This window comes from Malania oleifera, chromosome 12, assembly GCF_029873635.1.
Source record: "Malania oleifera isolate guangnan ecotype guangnan chromosome 12, ASM2987363v1, whole genome shotgun sequence".
In the NCBI taxonomy this organism is placed as follows: Eukaryota; Viridiplantae; Streptophyta; class Magnoliopsida; order Santalales; family Ximeniaceae; genus Malania; species Malania oleifera.
The window spans coordinates 64489151-64506292 of NC_080428.1; the positions used below are offsets into that span (position 1 = coordinate 64489151).

Here is a 17142-nt window from a genome sequence, read left to right on the forward strand (position 1 = left end):
AAGGGTAGGAGTAAATTTAAAATAACTTTGGAGGAGATAGTGAGTAAAGATTTAATATCTATAAATTTGTTAAAAAAAAAGGTTCATGATCGCATAAATTAGTAGAAAAAGGATTCATATAACCAACCCCACCTAGTGAGACTTAATGTATGATTTTGTTGTTAAAAACTGAAAATAAAAAATAAAATGTTTGCTACAAGTGACCTTGGCCCTTTAATTCACCCAAAATAATTTTGGGTGAAGAGAGTTGGCTCCCACACCTATTAGTTTTGCTTGGGTAAATTTCAAAGATAATTGAATTTATTGTCAACCGTTGGTTTACCTCCTCATTATCTCTCCAGGACGCACACAGAGAACAGAGGAGCAGCCAAACATGGTTTGCTCTTCATTCTCAACTCTCTCTGGCCCCCTCCATCAGATTTCGTCACTCGTTTCTGTTCATGAAAATCAGAGAATTTCTCAGATGAAAATTCAAACTGGCTTCAGCAACAGCCCCAAAATTCTCCTTACTTCTGCTAATTCTCTCCAATCCTCTTCTTCTTCTCCAACACCTCGCCCAGCATTTCTTCAGAAGTCTGTCCCGTTGGCTGCTTCGCTTGCCATCCTTCTCTTCTCAACTCCAGGTACTCCTTGATTTCATACCCCTGTGTATTACAAACATCAGCGGTTGACAGTGCTGTTATCATTCAAAGTGGGCATGTATAAAAATCAATGACTGCTCGTTTTGGGTTGTGGGTTTTGCAGCTAACGCTGGTTTCTTGTCGGGTTTTCGTGGAATTGAATCGGTCCCTGGTCCCAAGTTACCTCCAATTGAGTTCCTTAATCGTTTCAATGGTTTGATCTTCTTCGTGCATCTTTCTTTATTCAGAATGTTAACACGGTTCTTCTTTGCTTCAAATCAAGATATAGAACGTTAAATGCTGTTTGATTCTATTTTGGCAGAAGAAAACCAGAAGAAGTATGCAGAAGCTGATGCCAGATTCAAATCATCTCCCCTGCTCAAGGAACTACTAGAGCGATCAAGATTGAACAAAGAGAAGTAATTTTCTTGCTTGAATGTGGTTCTTTTGCCATCACATAAGTTGCCAAAATGGTTTCAATGGATCTACAAACGAACTGACTTTGCACGCCATGGCTCAAAATCTGAAATGTAGCGAGTGCCCATTTGGAAAATCTGAAATTTAGCTAATACCCATGTGGAAAAATCTGAAATTCATCCAATACCCATTTGGAAAATCTGAAATTTAGCTGAAACCCATTTGGAACACCTGTCTGAATTACAATTTTTGTGGGGCGAAAAACTAGAATTAGTGTTCAAATTATGTGCAATCTTGCATTCTAAAAGTGATTTTGACAAGAATTTGCGGTAGCTGTACTTCAAATTTGTTTCAGCTCCTTAGTATCTGCAATTTTCACTACTGGCACGGTGGGATTCACTTGCTATCTGGCTTCCAAATTTCAAAAAGCCAGAATATATGTAGGGGCAATATGGCTGAGGAACTAGAATACCTTAGGTTGAAGCTGGCTTTTTATGGTCCAACTCATCAAAATCCTGAAGCTATATTTTAGAGCTTGGAGTTCGGAGGTTGAACTTTGGATTTGTTTGGATTTGGGTCAAAGAATTTCATTCAAATCTATTGATCTACGCACATCATAAACCAAGATACAAAATCTGAGCTCCCAAATAAAACCTGATCGAATACTGAATTCATCCGTCTACGTATGATATGACCCCTTGAATTGTCATTTTACAAGCTTATGGAAATTTCCAGGAACCGGCAAGAGATTCTCGACAAGTACTGCCTCCGTGGGGCAGAATGGGGCGTGGGGGACTGTTCGACGGAAGGAATGACACGAGAGGAAAAAGAGAATTTTATTGCAGCATTGAAGCAGAAGGCTGGAGTTAAATGAGCAGAGCAATTGGGTAATGCTGATGATTTCCTTTGATTAGCAGCTCAGCAGATGGAATCACCTGGGTTAGATCTGCATTGAGAGAAGCAACATTCCATACAGCAAATATATATTGAATTTTCCTGTTCTGTTTGGGAAGATGATTAAGATGGAACATGGATGTATCATTTAATATGACAATGTTACATTGTTCTATTTTGAGTCATAGGTATCATTGTGAAGTAGGTCTAAAGTTTTGCACAAACACGCAGCAAATCGAAAGAAACCGGAATAAAAAACACGAAGAGTACGCCAATTTACACGTATGTTTATGAGGAAATTCTAAAATACCCTCATGGAACAATACACAATATCTTGATTCAAGTGGACTCGATGTGCGCTATGGTTCTCAATGCGACCCAACTCAGTACTTCAATCTCTTAGATGTCACTAATCTGTTTTTAATTCCTGTACCTTCCCACCCACTAGAAGCAGAATCCTGTATTTTTTTTTTCAAAAGATCTCTTAATTGTCTCAGAGCAACTAGAAGGAATTTTTTAATTAGAAAGAATTCAGTTCAAATGTAAGATAACTATTCAGAAATTTTTGTGACTTGGTCATGGAGAATGGAATCATTAAAGATTTGACATTTTCAAGCCCTGTCTTGCATTCTAGTAATCAAACTTGATGGTAAGTGCACCTCTTCTAACCTGATCTTAGGGATGCTAGAATGACACAGGTTGAAAATAGAATGGAGCAAAAAATTATAGGTCAATATATGAAAGTTAGAAATTAATTCCTTTTCATTTCATTTCATTTTTGCGTAGCAGTAAAAATATTAATAACTCTTATACTTTGTCAGATTACACATAAAAGTTTCTGCAGAAGTGGATATGATAAATTAATCATCTACCCTAGATTGTCATTCCATATTAAAATCTGTGGGTAGGGATGTGATCAGCTAATCATGAATACCAGATTGATGACATCTTTGATTGGAAAGAAAAGCAAAAGCAATTCTGAAAAGCAAAAGCAAGTCTATCTGCCAAGGAAAAAGGAAGCGTTTGTCCCCCTTTTTTGCTCTTGGTAGTGTGCGTTTGTTTTGTGAGTAATGTTTGTTGTGTTCGTAGACTTCTGACATAATTGAGGCTGTGTTTCTGAATATGGTTTGTATCACACTGCTTGTTTTTTAGCTCCTTCACATCAAAGAGTTGATAAAAATCATAGTTGAAGATAGGAAGATTGATACTTGAAAGGGGGAAAAGAAGAAAAATGTCTGAAACTGTTACTAATGTTTGAATCTATAAGCCAATTAATGGAAAATGGGTGAAACAAAAAAGACACTAGATAAGAGATAGAAAGATAGAAAGATAAGCTACCTAGAAAATTCACATTTCCTTGTGATTTTCTATATTGAGCGAGAGTTGGGTCCTAAATTTTAATTAGCTACTTTAGAAATACCAAGTATATCAATCCCATCATGGATGTCTAATACATGTTTCACTTTGAGAAAAAAATGAATTTGAGATATTCAATGTCTTGTCATATAACTCAGACTTTCCAATGAACCATTGTATCTCATATTTTGGCATTCACTTTTCATGTGCCTTAATAACTATAAGCAAACACCTATTAACTCCTATCTTACATCCTTACCAATTTTCTTATTTTAATATTTTTCTTCCACTACTTAAAGACAATAACCTCGAGGGGAGGGCCCAAGTGCGAGCAAGGGATACTAAAATTTCAAAAGATAATTTGGCATATACTAAATTATAAAAACATCTTAGTTATAACTTTGATTAATGTCTCCATTAAAATTATAGAATAATGAGATCATAATAGCAATATTGGCTGAAGATAAATATTCAAATTCATCCTAAGTTTAATGCATATAATACTTGCACTTTTGAAAATTTTCAAGTTCAAAATATTTATGTTGACTTTATTAGTGAAAATTTTTGAGTTACCCGTAAACTCATCTAATCAAATCATAAAATTAAATATAAATATGCCAATATTATGAACAACTCGCTGATAACTTATTTTTTTTTCTTTTAATTAAAATGTGACACTAAAATATTTATTTTTAAAAAGTTGTTGGGCGGAAGACATTCAATGTTTGACAAAAAGACAAAGATTGTCTTAAAAATATCACACACTTTTCTTGAAATTTCAAAAATGTCACAGTCTTCTCTTGAAATTTGGTAAAAAGACATAAACCTCTCCTAAAAAGCTTATCTTTTGTAAAAAAAAAAAAAGAAAAAAGAAAAAAAAGATGATATTTTTGTCTTTTTGACAAAACTTAGAAGATGTCTCGGGATTTTTGAAATCTCAAGGGAGGTCTTTAATATTTTCTGAAATCTTAGATAAGGTCATTGTTTTTTTGTCAAATCTTAAGGGAGGTTAGCATCTTTTGTCTAAGGAAATTTTTGTTATTATTGAATTTCATTAAAAATCATATTTTTAGTACTCGACAGTATTTGTCTAAAGATTTATGATAAATCAAAAATTAAATAATGAATTCATACAAATAATTTTAATTACATTAAAAAAATATGAAGGATATTTCATGAAGAATAAAAAACAATAATAAAATATAATCCTTTATTGAAATTAAATTTTCAAAATTATGAATATAAAAAAAAAGCCACAGTATTAATTAAACATTTTTACAGGGGTCAATACATAAATATAAGTATAGAAGCTAGCGTTCGGACACCGATCAAGAGGTGTATTGGACAAATATACACTCCTTCAGAAAACGAAAATGACGGAGCCCCATCTCAGCCAGAGTCATGCCTCGTGAGACCAAATCCTCCATCCTCCAATTTTGAAGCTCTTCTCCTGTTGTCCTCCGTTCCCCGCAACATTCGCCGGCGATATTCTCGCCGCGAAGCCAGAGCGGAGCAGCCACTCTACCGAGCGACAGCCCAATTCCTCTTCTCCAATCGCCTGTGAGTTTTTTCTTCCTCCTATTCCAAAACCTCTTTTTTGGGCCTTTTTCTTTTTCCCATTCTTGCCTCGATCTGCAACTCTTCAACTTTTCCGGCCACCGGTGGCCGGTGGTGATTTTCCTTCCCTCCTGCTCGGCGCCGGTTTTTTTTTTTTTCCAACAGGCTACAAGGGTGTTTTATGGAATAACCCAAAAGCTGGGGGTGGCGGTGATAATACAAGTCGAGCAACAAATAGACCCCACAGAAAACAAAATCGCATTTTTTTATGTAAAAATTGTAAATCTATTTCTGGCTTTCTGGGCTGGTCGATTGGCCGAATGAGCTTTGCGAGCGCATCCGTCCAGCCGAGTTATTGTTGTAGTTCCCACGAAATTGTTTCCATGCCCAACCTCACAGGTATCTCTTTCTCTCTCTCTCTCTTACCTGCGAATTAGCGTTTTTTTCTCGGCGTTTTTGTTCGTTTTTCCAGAATTGATGTCTTGTTTGTTCGATTTTGTAAGGTTTCTCAATTTTAGAATTAGGGTTCAAAAGATGAAGGGTATATTCCATTTGGGTGTCGGGAAATTGTGTGAAAAGATATGAAAATGTTGGGATTGGTTCGACAGCTGGTTCAATTGCAGTCGTGAGGTTTTATAAGGTTTCCTTGCGTTTGGTACTGTTTTCAAAAATTTACTGGACTTTTAAAAACTTCGAAAATGTTTGAAAGAAGGTTTCTCGTAATTTCTCGGACATCTGCGTTTTCAAAATTCAAATTGGAAGTTTGCGTCTTTAATTGTAGATGATAAGAGCTGCTCACTGTTAGCGTATCATTTGAATTACAAATTTCTGTTCTTATATCGTAGTTTGTGTTGGGCAGTGATTTTATTAATCATGATGAAATTTATGATCATAGATGCAGATGTTGACTACGTTGATCCTCATGTATTTTTTTGGTAATTCTATGCTTGGAAATATATTGATTCATATGGTTTGCATTCTAGAGTTCCTGCAGGCATGAGAAGCATGAATTCTGAAAAGATTGGGTTAATATTTTGAACATTCTAGTATTTGAGTTGACAAGTGAAGCATACTGTTTTGGTGTTAAGTTGGGGAATCCACTACTTTGTGAAACTGCAGTTCTGACCGGGAATTGTGAAAATGTACCGGTCTGTGGCTGCAGCCACGACCCGGGGTGGGTTACCTACTGACAGTGTGGACTATGTTGTGGGACTGGATCAAGTGCCACGCTGGGGTGATGCAGAACATAGGTCTTCTTTGGAATATGAGATTGAAGATCATGCATTTCCAAACTCATACTTCCCTGATCCACTCACGACATCTTCTGGAGCAGAGAGTGGTGGCAGTGGGATGGTGTCAAGGTTTCCAGTTGACCATGAGATTAACTCGAAGATATATTTGTGGAGGGGGAATCCTTGGAATCTTGAGGTAGATGCTGTTGTTAACTCTACAAATGAGGTGAGCAGTAAATACTTGCTAATGCAGATTTTGTTATATTTGTCCCTCCCTGCAGATCACCAACCAAAGTTCTGGTTTAGTTCTGAGAATATTCTTTTCAATTGGGTGGTTTACAGAACTTGGATGAGTCACACAGCAGCCCCGGCTTGCATGCTGCAGCTGGACCTGGTCTTGCAGAGGAATGTGCAATGCTGGTGGGTCAACCTAATTGCTTATTTGGTCATTTTTCAGTGGGACACTTTCATTTCATGTTCAGTGGTTCGACATCAGCATGTGTTAATGTATAATAATAGTCCTTAATATGTGAACAAATTAAAATATAATATAAGTTTTTAATTACTGTAAATGGATACTCATATTTTGGAACAGACAATTTTTTTCCTAAGCTATTTTACCACTTCATTGTGATTTTTTTTTCCCCAATCAATGAAGAAATATTATTAGAGAAAACAGGGCATCACGGGAATGCCAAACATTACAGTGAGGGCAATGAATAACAAAAATACACCGGTCAAGGAAATACATCAAGGAAATCAAGAATAATAGACAAGTCTCTTCCAAGCATCCCACTATGCCAACTGGAGATCATAGACATCCAGCAAGGGGTACTTGTTGGAGCGAATCCATTTGCAAGTCCAAATTTCACCCTCAACCGAAGCCACCCAACCCATTTTTTCTTGACCATGGAAATGGCCAAGCACTAGAGATTCCTAATCCAAGGGCAATGGAGAAGGATGTGGTTCATTGATTCTGCTTCTTCAAGGCACAAACACTTTTTCATGGTAGTCAAACCCTTTCTTTAAGAGATTATCTAAGGTGAGGATCTTCCCCAGTGCTGCCTCCTGGGTAAAAAAGGCAACTGTGGAAGTGGCTGCTGTTTTTTAAACGAGCTTGGAATGAAAATTGTTCACACACTGCATTGGGCTGCTAAGGTGATTATAATAAGACTTGACCGTGAGAATACCCTCCTTGCTTAGGGCCCAAATGGGCTCATTGGAAGAGGCCTGACTGAACATTGTAAAAGCTACTCTAGAGGTTGTTTAGAGTATCAATCTCCTAGTCATAAACATACCTGATTATGGGAATGTTCCAGAAGGTCTATTATTAGTGTTTCCTGACAATGGTGTATGAGGGCATCTTTATTGCAGGCAAGCCTATAAATGGAAGGGAATAGGTGGGATTCGCCACATCAAATGTCATGCCAAGAAAACACATCCTCCCCATTTCCTACACTAAAATAAATGTGAGAGAAGAAATTCTGCTACCCTGTCATGATGAATTTCCAAATGCTTGTGCTATAGCCTTTTTAACCTCTTTGGAGATCCATCCATTCTGATGAAGGCCATGCAATAATATCCCTCTTGAAATAATATCTCCCGAACATGAACCTCCATAGCCATTTTCCTAAGAAAGCCTTGTTGAAAGTAAGAAGAGATCTAAGGTTGAGCCCTCCCTTTTGCATGTGTTGTTTGACAACGTCCCATATTACACGATGATATTTGAATTCCTCTCCTATGTTCCCCCAAAGGAATCTTCTTTGGATCCCTTCCAATCTTTTGGCAACTGCACTATGAATGGGAAACAGAGATATAAAATAGACCGGGAGATTGGCTAAGGTGTTTTTGATGAGAGTGAGTTTGCCACCCTTGGAGAGATAATTCCTTATCCAACCAGCTGACTTCCTTTCAAATTTGCTAATTATGGAATCCCAAACACCCTTGTCTTTGAACTTGGCTCCCACGGGAGGCGTGGGTAGGAAATAGGAAAGGTCCTGAGATTGCAGCCTAAGATGCGTGCAAGGAGAGGTCCACGAACACTGGGCCCCATAGGTGATGTTATTGCTTTTACCCAAAAATTCACCTTTAAACCTGTGACTGCCTCAAAATCAAGAAATATGCATCTGAGGTTAAGAATTTGATCAGGATTGACCTCATAGAAAACAGTAGTATCATCTGCAAAAAGCAGGTGGGAGACTACTAAAATTTCATTGTTCCTTACGACGCTAAGCCCCTTAAGCAGGTTGCCTTCATTTGCTTTGACTGTCATATGACTCAAAACTTCCATAACCAAGATAAACGAAAGGGGAGAGAGGGAGTTCCCTTGTTTCAAACCGTGTGATGATCTCAAGAACTCCATGGGGATTAATGAGCACTGAAAATGAGGGCGTGCATATGCACTGGTTGATCCAATTGCACCAAATTTCCCCGAAATCCATCCTCATGACGATATGAAGTAGACAACCCCAGTTTACATGGTCAAAAACCTTTTTCATATCCAGTTTACAGACGAACCTCTATTCCTCCCTTCAAATGTGTCTTTACAGCCTCATTGGTAATAAGGGCAGTACCGTGATTTGTCTGCCTGCAACAAAGGCATGCTGTTGCTCCCCAGCAACTTCTGAAATTGCCAATTTGAGCCTGGTTGCAAGAACCTTAGACAGGAGTTTTATACAAGCAACCAATGAGGCTAATGGGATGAAAATCTTTGATGTTTAAAGTCCCTGATCTTTTATGGATCAAGTAGACTGCAGTTGATATGATGCTAACGACAAATCTTCCTGAGCTATGGAAATCATTGGAGGCCCCAACAATACCTTGCTTGAGCGAGTCCCAGCTCCTTTGAAAGAAAGCCATGTTGAAACCATCCAGACTTGTGGCTTTGTCCCCTGTTACAGCTCTTGAGAGCTGAAGTAATTTCCTCTTCAGGGCAGATGTCGAACTTTATTGTGACATCTTGAAAGCATAAATGACTTACTGTGCCTTTGTTTTATTCACAGGGCGGATGTCGAACAGGAATGGCAAAAGTTACTAATGCATATGATCTTCCAGCAAGGTTGGTATATGGGTCGTGACCTGATTGCTAATTTCCACTCTCTTTTCTTTTGTGCATGTTGCCTTGCAATGCTTCAGTGCTTCCCTGCACACAAGAGACATTGATTGTGCACTACATTACCAATGTGGATTTTTTTATTCTAATAGTTTTCCTGTCAAAGTTGTTTCGTATGCTTCCATCATTGTTTGACATCTTCATCATTGAGGTGTAGCAATTATTTCATTGTACGCTGTATTTGTCTATTGTTTACTAGAGCAGGTGAGGTAAATGAAATCTATAATACATTACTGTTCATTTTGCATGGTGCATATCTCTTGTTTTAGCAATCGACCTCATTGTGCTAGTTGCATGCCATGTTGTTCTGTACATTTTCCTCAAATTTATTAAGCGCTATCCATGGCAGCACATACAATGCCTCATTTGTTTAGTTGTTGAATTTTTACTACATGATTTTTTGACTTAAAATTAAAATATTGTTTCTTGTTTTATGTTAGGAGGGTTATCCATACTGTTGGTCCCAAGTATGCTGTAAAATATCACACTGCAGCTGAGAATGCTCTGAGTCACTGCTATCGATCTTGCCTTGAACTCCTCATTGAAAATCGTCTTCGAAGGTTGTTTGGTAGCATATGCTACATCCATTTATTTCTTGTGGTTTTGTGCTGCCCTTTTGCCCCTAAACATTTGAAGGTTCAATTTATTTTAGCTTACCTGTATGTTCGCAGCATTGCTATGGGCTGTATATACACAGAGGCCAAAAATTATCCTCGTGAACCAGCTGCACATGTGGCTATACGTGAGATACTTCTCTACATGTTACAGTTATATATTTGAGCTGATGATGTTGTCTATAAACTGCAATATAAATGTTTCGAGTGAAAGATAAGTGATGCACATGCATTCATTTACATTGCCTATTTGTGAGTGCTAAGATCCTATAACAATTTGCATGTTTATGCATATACCCATTCTTTTGGATATTCATTTGTGTATGATATGTTTTGTAGGCATGTTTGGATCATACCTTTTATTTCACTCTCTATTGTTTTATTCATGTTTCATTTGCTTTTGATTAGGGACTGTGCGACGATTACTTGAAAAGCAGAAAGATAAAGTCACAGCTGTTGTTTTTTGTACCACATCATCATCTGATACTGAGATATATAAGAGGTATTTCCATACTGTGAAATTATCACTTCTTATAATATATAAGATAAAGTCAAAGCTGTTGTTTCTTGTACCTTACTGATGTGGAGTTATCACTTATTATAATAGATTAATGGGGTGCCTTTGTGTGCCTTATGATGCTATAATGCTGTTGTTTCATTGTTAGTTGCTACAATATTTTAGAAATTTGTGGCTTTATTATCTTACATCTTTTTGCTTTGTAGATTACTTCCACTTTATTTTCCTCGGGATAAACATGAAGAGGAGGTGGCCATATCAAAGCTTCCTGCGGATGTTGGAGATGAAAATGGTGAAACAACTATAGATGAACGTAAAATCAGAATAAAGCCTTTGCCCAAGAAAAATATGCCTAAACCTCCCCAAGATCCTGTTGATCTTCCTATCAGTGATGTTGGGTTGGTAAGACGGTAAGTAAACTGTAGTATATATATGTTTTGTTTTTGCTTTCTCAGTATGGTATTATATAAATTTAAAATATTGGAATGAACTTGAATAATATGAAGTTATTTGAATGTTTATTTCCATTATTCTCCAATTTGTTTGTTACATGTTATGGCTATCACGAATACTCTGTGAATTTCAATCATGACTACTACTGCTGCCACCACTGCACTTGTGGTTGGCTTAGAAGACTATTAGTTGTTTAATAGGCTAACACTTAGGATTTACTAGCATGTGGTGCCTATGCTTGTTAAGCTGTTGGCTCTTCTTGTAGTAAATTTAAGTATTGGACAATATTATCAACTTATTTATTGTTGAGTAATCTTACTTGAAGATTCTTATCAACAGGAATTCATCATATTTGGATTCATATTTGGATCCTGCTTTCATGTCTTTAATTAAAGATCCCGATCAAAGACGCAAGGAACAATGGGAAAAAACTGCTGAAGCCCAGCGTGGGTGGAATTGTGCTAAAATGCTTGGATTTGGTAATCTTGGTGGCCCTCCTTTGTCTGCTGCTGAAGAATATTCACTTCATTCTAGATATCTTGCCAAAGCAAATTCACTTAATCTCTCTGAAATTGCTGAAATGAAAATTGTGTAAGTATTTGTGTTCTTTTTTTTTTTTTTTTCATTTCTTGTCTCTTGTTTATATTTTCTATACCTTTACTTCCATTCATATCATAGATTTTGTTTTACTTTTCTCAAATCAATTAAACTGGCAGGTGTGCTGCTATTGCATTTCATAATTATATTTGAAGGCTTACTTTGTGGGTGTTAATTTTTATGGCTATGTTTACCATTGTTGATAATATGGATTGTAAATGCAATCTGTACTTTACTGTCTTGAGACACTATTATGAGTACTGTTAATCTGAATAAAATGCACTTTTTACTTTGTGTCTCTGCATTGTGGTTGTGTTTGTAAGCCTTTTGCAAAACCGTTTCTGGACTCTGGACTAGAATTAGACTTTATTTTTGCCAAACACCTGGTGATGGAGAACCACCAATGGAGAATTTTAAATGTTTATATGGCAGCTAGGATTTTTATTTTAGTTTGGGGAAATTTCTGTTTATTTTAGAACTGTAGTTAGTTTAGGGTTATTTTTTGTGTTCAAGTGCTTTGAGGATATTTTGTAATCTCTTCTGTTTTGGGGTTGAAGATGTAAATCTCTGTTAGTTGTAGTGGGTATGTTTAGTTCACACTGGGCATGTAAATTATTTTGACAGTTATCATTTGTCTGCCCCCTCCTTCTCCTTCCTTCTCTCTCCCCTCTCTGCTCTCTCTCTGTCATGCAGCCTTCCCCTCTTCTTCTTTTTCGTCCTCTCTTCTCTGTTCTGTCTAATTTCTCTCAGTTCTGTCCGTTTCCAACTCTCTTCTGTTCTGTTCCTCCTGCCCAGCAGCCTCTTCTCTTCTCTCTTTTTCTCTGCTCTTCTCCTCTTTGTCTTCTCTTCTTCTTCTTCTTCTTCTTCTTCTTCCTGCTGTCTCCCATAAGTCTCCCAATTCTCTCTGATTTCTGATAATCAGTTTCTATTCTACATCTCTTGGTCTGCTCCCAGTTCATTTTATTTTCCCTGTATGGAGTTCCTGATATTTTAGCAAATTAATTGATGTTTAGCTTTATTAAAATTATCTAATATGTATGAGTCACAAAGCAAATGGGTGAAAATGCAAATGAGAATCAGTAAAAAGGATGTTCAGAACTATATTAAGAAAGTTTTCTTAGTTTAGGGAAAAAAATGAAAAAAATAATCTCATTTTTTCTTGCATGCATTTCAGATTGTTGGCCATGATTGGTGCAATTTTATTTAGCTTACTTTTTTCTTTGAAACAAATCCAGTTATCGTGGGGGTGTAGACAGTGAAGGGCGTCCTGTAATGGTGGTTGTGGGAGCACATTTTCTACTGCGGTGTTTGGATCTTGAGCGTTTTGTGCTCTATGTAGTAAAGGTAAATGGAGTATAGCTTGGTTCAATTTGGGAGTTGTTAGCTTCTGCATGGTTGTCATCACATATTTTCAGCTGAAGTTAATTCATCTTATTATTATTTTTTGATATGCAAATATAATCCCTTGAAGTTATCACAGATGCATGCAATCCAAGAGGCGGTGCTAACTTTTGGAGGCATATGCAGATGCTTTAAGTGTCCAAAATAACTCGCACAAACTTTATGTGGGAATTTTAATACAGGCAAAATAATGCACTAGTGAGGAGGATTGTGTAAGTTTATGTTAGGAGGGGGAAGGATAGGCCTATAGTAACATGGATTGAGATAGTGTGTAATGATTTGACAGCCCTCCACTCGTCACATGATATTGTGATGGTGCAGATTGGCAGAAAAAGGGTTCATGTTGCGGAGCCCTCATACCTGTACTTAGACTTGGTGGAGGTGGTGGTGTTATAAACTTAGCCCCCATTAGGAACGTTTTAAAAGACAAGTAATTGTTTTTTTCAAAAAAGTACTTTTTGTAAGTACTTGTGTCAAAAGTAATGTTTGATTTACACTAAAATAAGTACTTACTTCAAAAAGTACTTTTCCGAACTACTTTTTCCTTATAGAAAGTAAGTATTTTCTAAAATTATTTTTTTGAAAAAATTACTTATCTGAAAAAGCTCTTATAATAAGTAATTCTAGACTACTCTCAAGTAAGTACTTTTTTCAGAAAAGTACTTTTCTAGAAGTGGTCAACATGCTCAGGGGTTTAAGGCCAGGTTTTTGTTTTGTTTTTTTATTTTTAAATTGGCATATTTTGTTTAAGTCAAGATAATCCCTTAATAGTTACCACTGTAGGCACTAACTTTTGGAGGCGTTTGCAGATGCTTATGCATTCATCATATATTTTTTCTTTGTTTTGGAAGTTGCATTCTTCTGTTTTGATGCTTTGTTCTAACAGTATTATGTTTCTCTTGAATGATAATCTTTATTGGATCTTGGGTTTTGGACACTAAGATGATATTCTTTTGCATTCAGGAGTTTGAGCCCTTGATACAGAAGCCTTATAGTATTGTTTACTTCCATTCTGCAGCGTCTTTACAGCTGTAAGTATTGCATTATTGACTTGAAAAATTTTGGCAGGAAATGTTATTGCTTCTGTGGAATGTTGTGTCTGGCTGACTAGGGTTCTTTATGTTGATTGAAAAAAACTCAAAATTTGATGCTGTCTCCCATGCTGAAGCAAATAATTTGTTTGGTGTAGAATATTGGTACTAATCCCCCAGGAACTTGATGGTTACACTGACCTTTCACTTCTTTTTTATGATAGATTAACATGTGACCAATTCCAGATTGAAAGAATCAGCTCCCATTTGTAGAAAATTTAAATTAACAGATAACTGTGGCTGATTGCCATGAGTTGTAGGAAGCATCAATATTGACACTAGGCACGGACACAACAGTGATCTTGATTCTGCAATTTTTGGGAAAATGAGTATAATTCATTTAAAATGAAATTTAGGAATCATTCATGCACAATTATGAATTGCATAATCATATAAGAGAGATGTCATTTTCCTTTAAAGGACAATTGTTGAGGTAATTTTAATTTAAAATGAAATTTAGGAATCATTCATGCACAATTATGAATTGCATAATCATGAGTATATTCATATTAAAGAACTCGAGAAACATTTGTTATCCATCAACAACCAAAAAATCATCCAAGGCTTCCAAGAAAAATAAAAAATTTGTCCAGGTGCAAATCTAATAACAAAATGCAAGGAAAGGACAAAAAAATATCATCCATTTATTATAAAGGAACAGACAAATGTAAGCAAGTTGAGCAACTAAGCAAGAGAGATTTGAGGCTGTTACCCATCTCATAAATTCCATAACAATATCATCCATTTATTTTTTTTAAACAAAATAGACAAAAAAAAGAGGAAAATGTTTTTCTGAGCAGTGGCCATTGGCAACGTGCTGGACTGGCAGACTAGCAAAGAGAGAGGTGTAGCGGCGGGGAGAAAGAGGAAGAGGAGGAGAAGAGGGAGGGAATGGGGTGGAGTCGTTGGAATTTGTGCTGGATTCAAAGTTGAATGAAGTAGGAAAAGCCTTCGTCTTTTGAGAGTTTGAGGTTGGGAGGTCCGATGAAGCAGGCAGGGAGGCTGGGAGGTCCGGAGAAGCAGGCTGGAGGCTTGGAGCCAGGAAGAGGCTCGTGCTAGGTCTTCAAGTCTTCATATTCCTCTCTTGTATCCTCTCTCTCTCTCTCTCTCTCTCTCTCTCGGTTTTGTATTAACTGAGAAAGGAAACAAAAATGCAGCATTTTAGCAGCAGGCATGTCCTGAACATGTTGACGTCTTGCAATGTGTCCAGGAGTGTATAAAAGGAAAAAAACAATGTCGAAATTAATTTTTGATTCATGTTGGATGCATATGCAGCCATGTTGGGCATGTTGGTATCCCAGTACATGTTGGATATTGACACACTGGCCTCTTAGGAGTGTCAGATTTCCCAGAATTGTGCTAAGTAATACAGATTTTTTAGAATTTTGCATCCATAAGCTCCGTGTTTGAGCATTTTTACATCTTTATATGACCTCGTCCTGGTCATTAACCTTCTTTTCATTGCTCTTGCTCTGCACCTTGTTTGCCGAAAATACAAATTATATCCAACTTCGTGCTGGAAGTTGTTTATTTATTTGTTTTTTTTTTTTTGGGGGGGGGGGGGGGGGGGGGATGCATTTGGTTTTTCTATACATACGTGCAGTTGTTGAATAATTTCTACCTGTAGCTTGATGCATTTTAGATATTTACTGAAAATAATTATTGATTGATCTCTGATAGAGAGAAAACTCTGGTTACTTAGAAAGAGCAAATAAATGTACTCACTCACTTTGTATGTGGAAGTAAAATGAAGAATGTTTCATCTCTGGAAGAAGACAATTTTGAAGATTTTCAATCTATAATGGTTGTTTGATGGAGCTTTAATCTGACATGAAACTATGGTATTTTGCATCTAGGTTACTTTTTAAATTATGGTGTGAAGATCCTTCTATGAGACTAACCTTAGTTTACTCTCCTTTCCTGGATTGAGCAGTCAACCAGATTTGGGATGGATGAAGAGATTACAACAGATACTTGGTCGGAAACACCAGCGCAACCTGCATGTAAGTGATGTTGATATTGGATCCAATTATAAAAGTTACATATCTGCAACTTTTGATCTGATACAGTCATTTGCTATTTTAGGCAATATATGTTCTTCACCCTACTTTTGGACTGAGGACTGCAATTTTCGGCCTGCAACTGTTTGTAGATAGTGTGGTACATCCACCGTCATCTCATTTTTACCTAATAGCTGGAACCTGAAATTATTTACAATTTGATATCTAAATTACTGGATATTAACATCCAGGTGTGGAAGAAAGTGGTCTACGTCGATCGGCTAGTGCAACTGTTCAAATATGTTCCCCGCGAGCAGTTGACCATCCCGGATTTTGTATTCCAGTTGAGTTTTCCTCTCACATCTTTATGTAGTTCTTTGCTCAACAAATATGAGCTGAGCACCTTCCAGTGTCTTGATAGATGAGCCATCCTGGTTATTAACTAGATGGCTATTTTGCATTTGTATGGTCAGGATGTATAGGAATGCAGTCCTTGTTTCAATGTTACCTCAATTTTGAGTGTGTTGCAACACTAGAAGACAGTGAACCTTATTGCAAGATTTTTTTCACCTTGCATTCCAACTTGCATCCTGTTTTAATCTGCAATATTAACAATTGGGTGTGTGATTTTAATGTTTTAATGATTTGGGTTAATGCAGGCACGATTTAGAAGTGAATGGGGGAAAGGGTCTAATTGTGGACCCAAGAACGAAATATGTTTATCATCGACCATAGGTATCATCTTTCTCGGTCTTGGCAGGTTTGAGCATTCTTCTTTCTTTACATTTTCAGTCTTTGGGAGGAGGGTTGGGGTTGTATCTAGTTTGCCATTTGTGTACAATCAATATTCCCTTTTTTGACTTTTTTATTTTTCATTTTAGTATTGCAATGTTCTCTTTACATCTGAAGATGGAAATAAAATTCTTGTTTCTTGATTGTATTTTTCTCTTGTATCATTGTTTGTCATTAGTAATAAATCAAGAATGATTTGAACTTGCTTTGCTAAAGCCTGGTGGTTTAGTTCATGAATGGGAACGATCATCCTACCTATTTCTCATGTGTTGCTTTGTAAAATTAGGACTGCAAACGTGAGTGAGATTGTTTAATAAAATTTTAACTGAACTCGAGCTTGAGCTGGAGTCAAGCTCAGCCTTAGTATAGTTGTTCAAGGTTGTTCATTTATGCAAGTGAATGAATTGACGAGCCCTTATCTACCAAGTGTTCATGAACAAGTTGGCTATTGGAACTTCTCATTGTGAGTAGTGAGAGGCTCTTAGGGTT

General features: G+C 36.8%; 2 protein-coding genes across 4 annotated transcripts; both read left to right on the forward strand.

Moving 5' to 3' along the window:
* The first annotated feature begins 244 nt into the window (after nucleotides 1-244).
* Nucleotides 245-2135, forward strand: LOC131143721 (uncharacterized). The gene is made up of 4 exons (XM_058091989.1): nucleotides 245-623; nucleotides 745-834; nucleotides 943-1039; nucleotides 1773-2135. The coding sequence occupies exons 1-4, from the start codon at nucleotides 374-376 to the stop codon at nucleotides 1909-1911; spliced, it is 576 nt and encodes a 191-aa protein (XP_057947972.1). The 5' UTR covers nucleotides 245-373; the 3' UTR covers nucleotides 1912-2135.
* Nucleotides 2136-4613: 2478 nt separating this feature from the next.
* On the forward strand, nucleotides 4614-16868 carry LOC131143722 (uncharacterized). 3 transcript variants are annotated; one of them, XM_058091991.1, is made up of 16 exons: nucleotides 4614-4847; nucleotides 5010-5243; nucleotides 5828-6302; nucleotides 6419-6496; nucleotides 9079-9134; nucleotides 9629-9748; nucleotides 9860-9930; nucleotides 10211-10304; nucleotides 10526-10729; nucleotides 11112-11363; nucleotides 12605-12713; nucleotides 13734-13801; nucleotides 15795-15864; nucleotides 15947-16021; nucleotides 16113-16204; nucleotides 16521-16868. In XM_058091991.1, exons 3-16 carry the CDS (start codon nucleotides 5985-5987, stop codon nucleotides 16594-16596), a joined length of 1683 nt encoding a protein of 560 aa, XP_057947974.1. In that variant the 5' UTR covers nucleotides 4614-4847; nucleotides 5010-5243; nucleotides 5828-5984; the 3' UTR covers nucleotides 16597-16868. The 3 variants fall into 3 exon arrangements, with proteins under 3 accessions (XP_057947974.1, XP_057947975.1, XP_057947973.1); XM_058091992.1 differs by having other exon boundaries at nucleotides 5964-6302; XM_058091990.1 differs by having other exon boundaries at nucleotides 4628-4847; nucleotides 5839-6302.
* Nucleotides 16869-17142: the final 274 nt, after the last annotated feature.

What these genes read in the sequence shown, in the direction of transcription:
- LOC131143721 (XM_058091989.1), top strand. Translation starts at nt 374, where the DNA reads ATGGTTTGCTCTTCATTCTCAACTCTCTCTGGCCCCCTCCATCAGATT. An exon ending in GTTCCTTAATCGTTTCAATG is followed by an intron (nt 835 to 942) that starts GTTTGATCTTCT and finishes CTATTTTGGCAG; the next exon opens with AAGAAAACCAGAAGAAGTAT. An exon ending in TCAAGATTGAACAAAGAGAA is followed by an intron (nt 1,040 to 1,772) that starts GTAATTTTCTTG and finishes GGAAATTTCCAG; the next exon opens with GAACCGGCAAGAGATTCTCG.
- LOC131143722 (XM_058091991.1), top strand. Translation starts at nt 5,985, where the DNA reads ATGTACCGGTCTGTGGCTGCAGCCACGACCCGGGGTGGGTTACCTACT. An exon ending in TTGTTAACTCTACAAATGAG is followed by an intron (nt 6,303 to 6,418) that starts GTGAGCAGTAAA and finishes GGTGGTTTACAG; the next exon opens with AACTTGGATGAGTCACACAG. An exon ending in GATACTGAGATATATAAGAG is followed by an intron (nt 10,305 to 10,525) that starts GTATTTCCATAC and finishes TTTGCTTTGTAG; the next exon opens with ATTACTTCCACTTTATTTTC.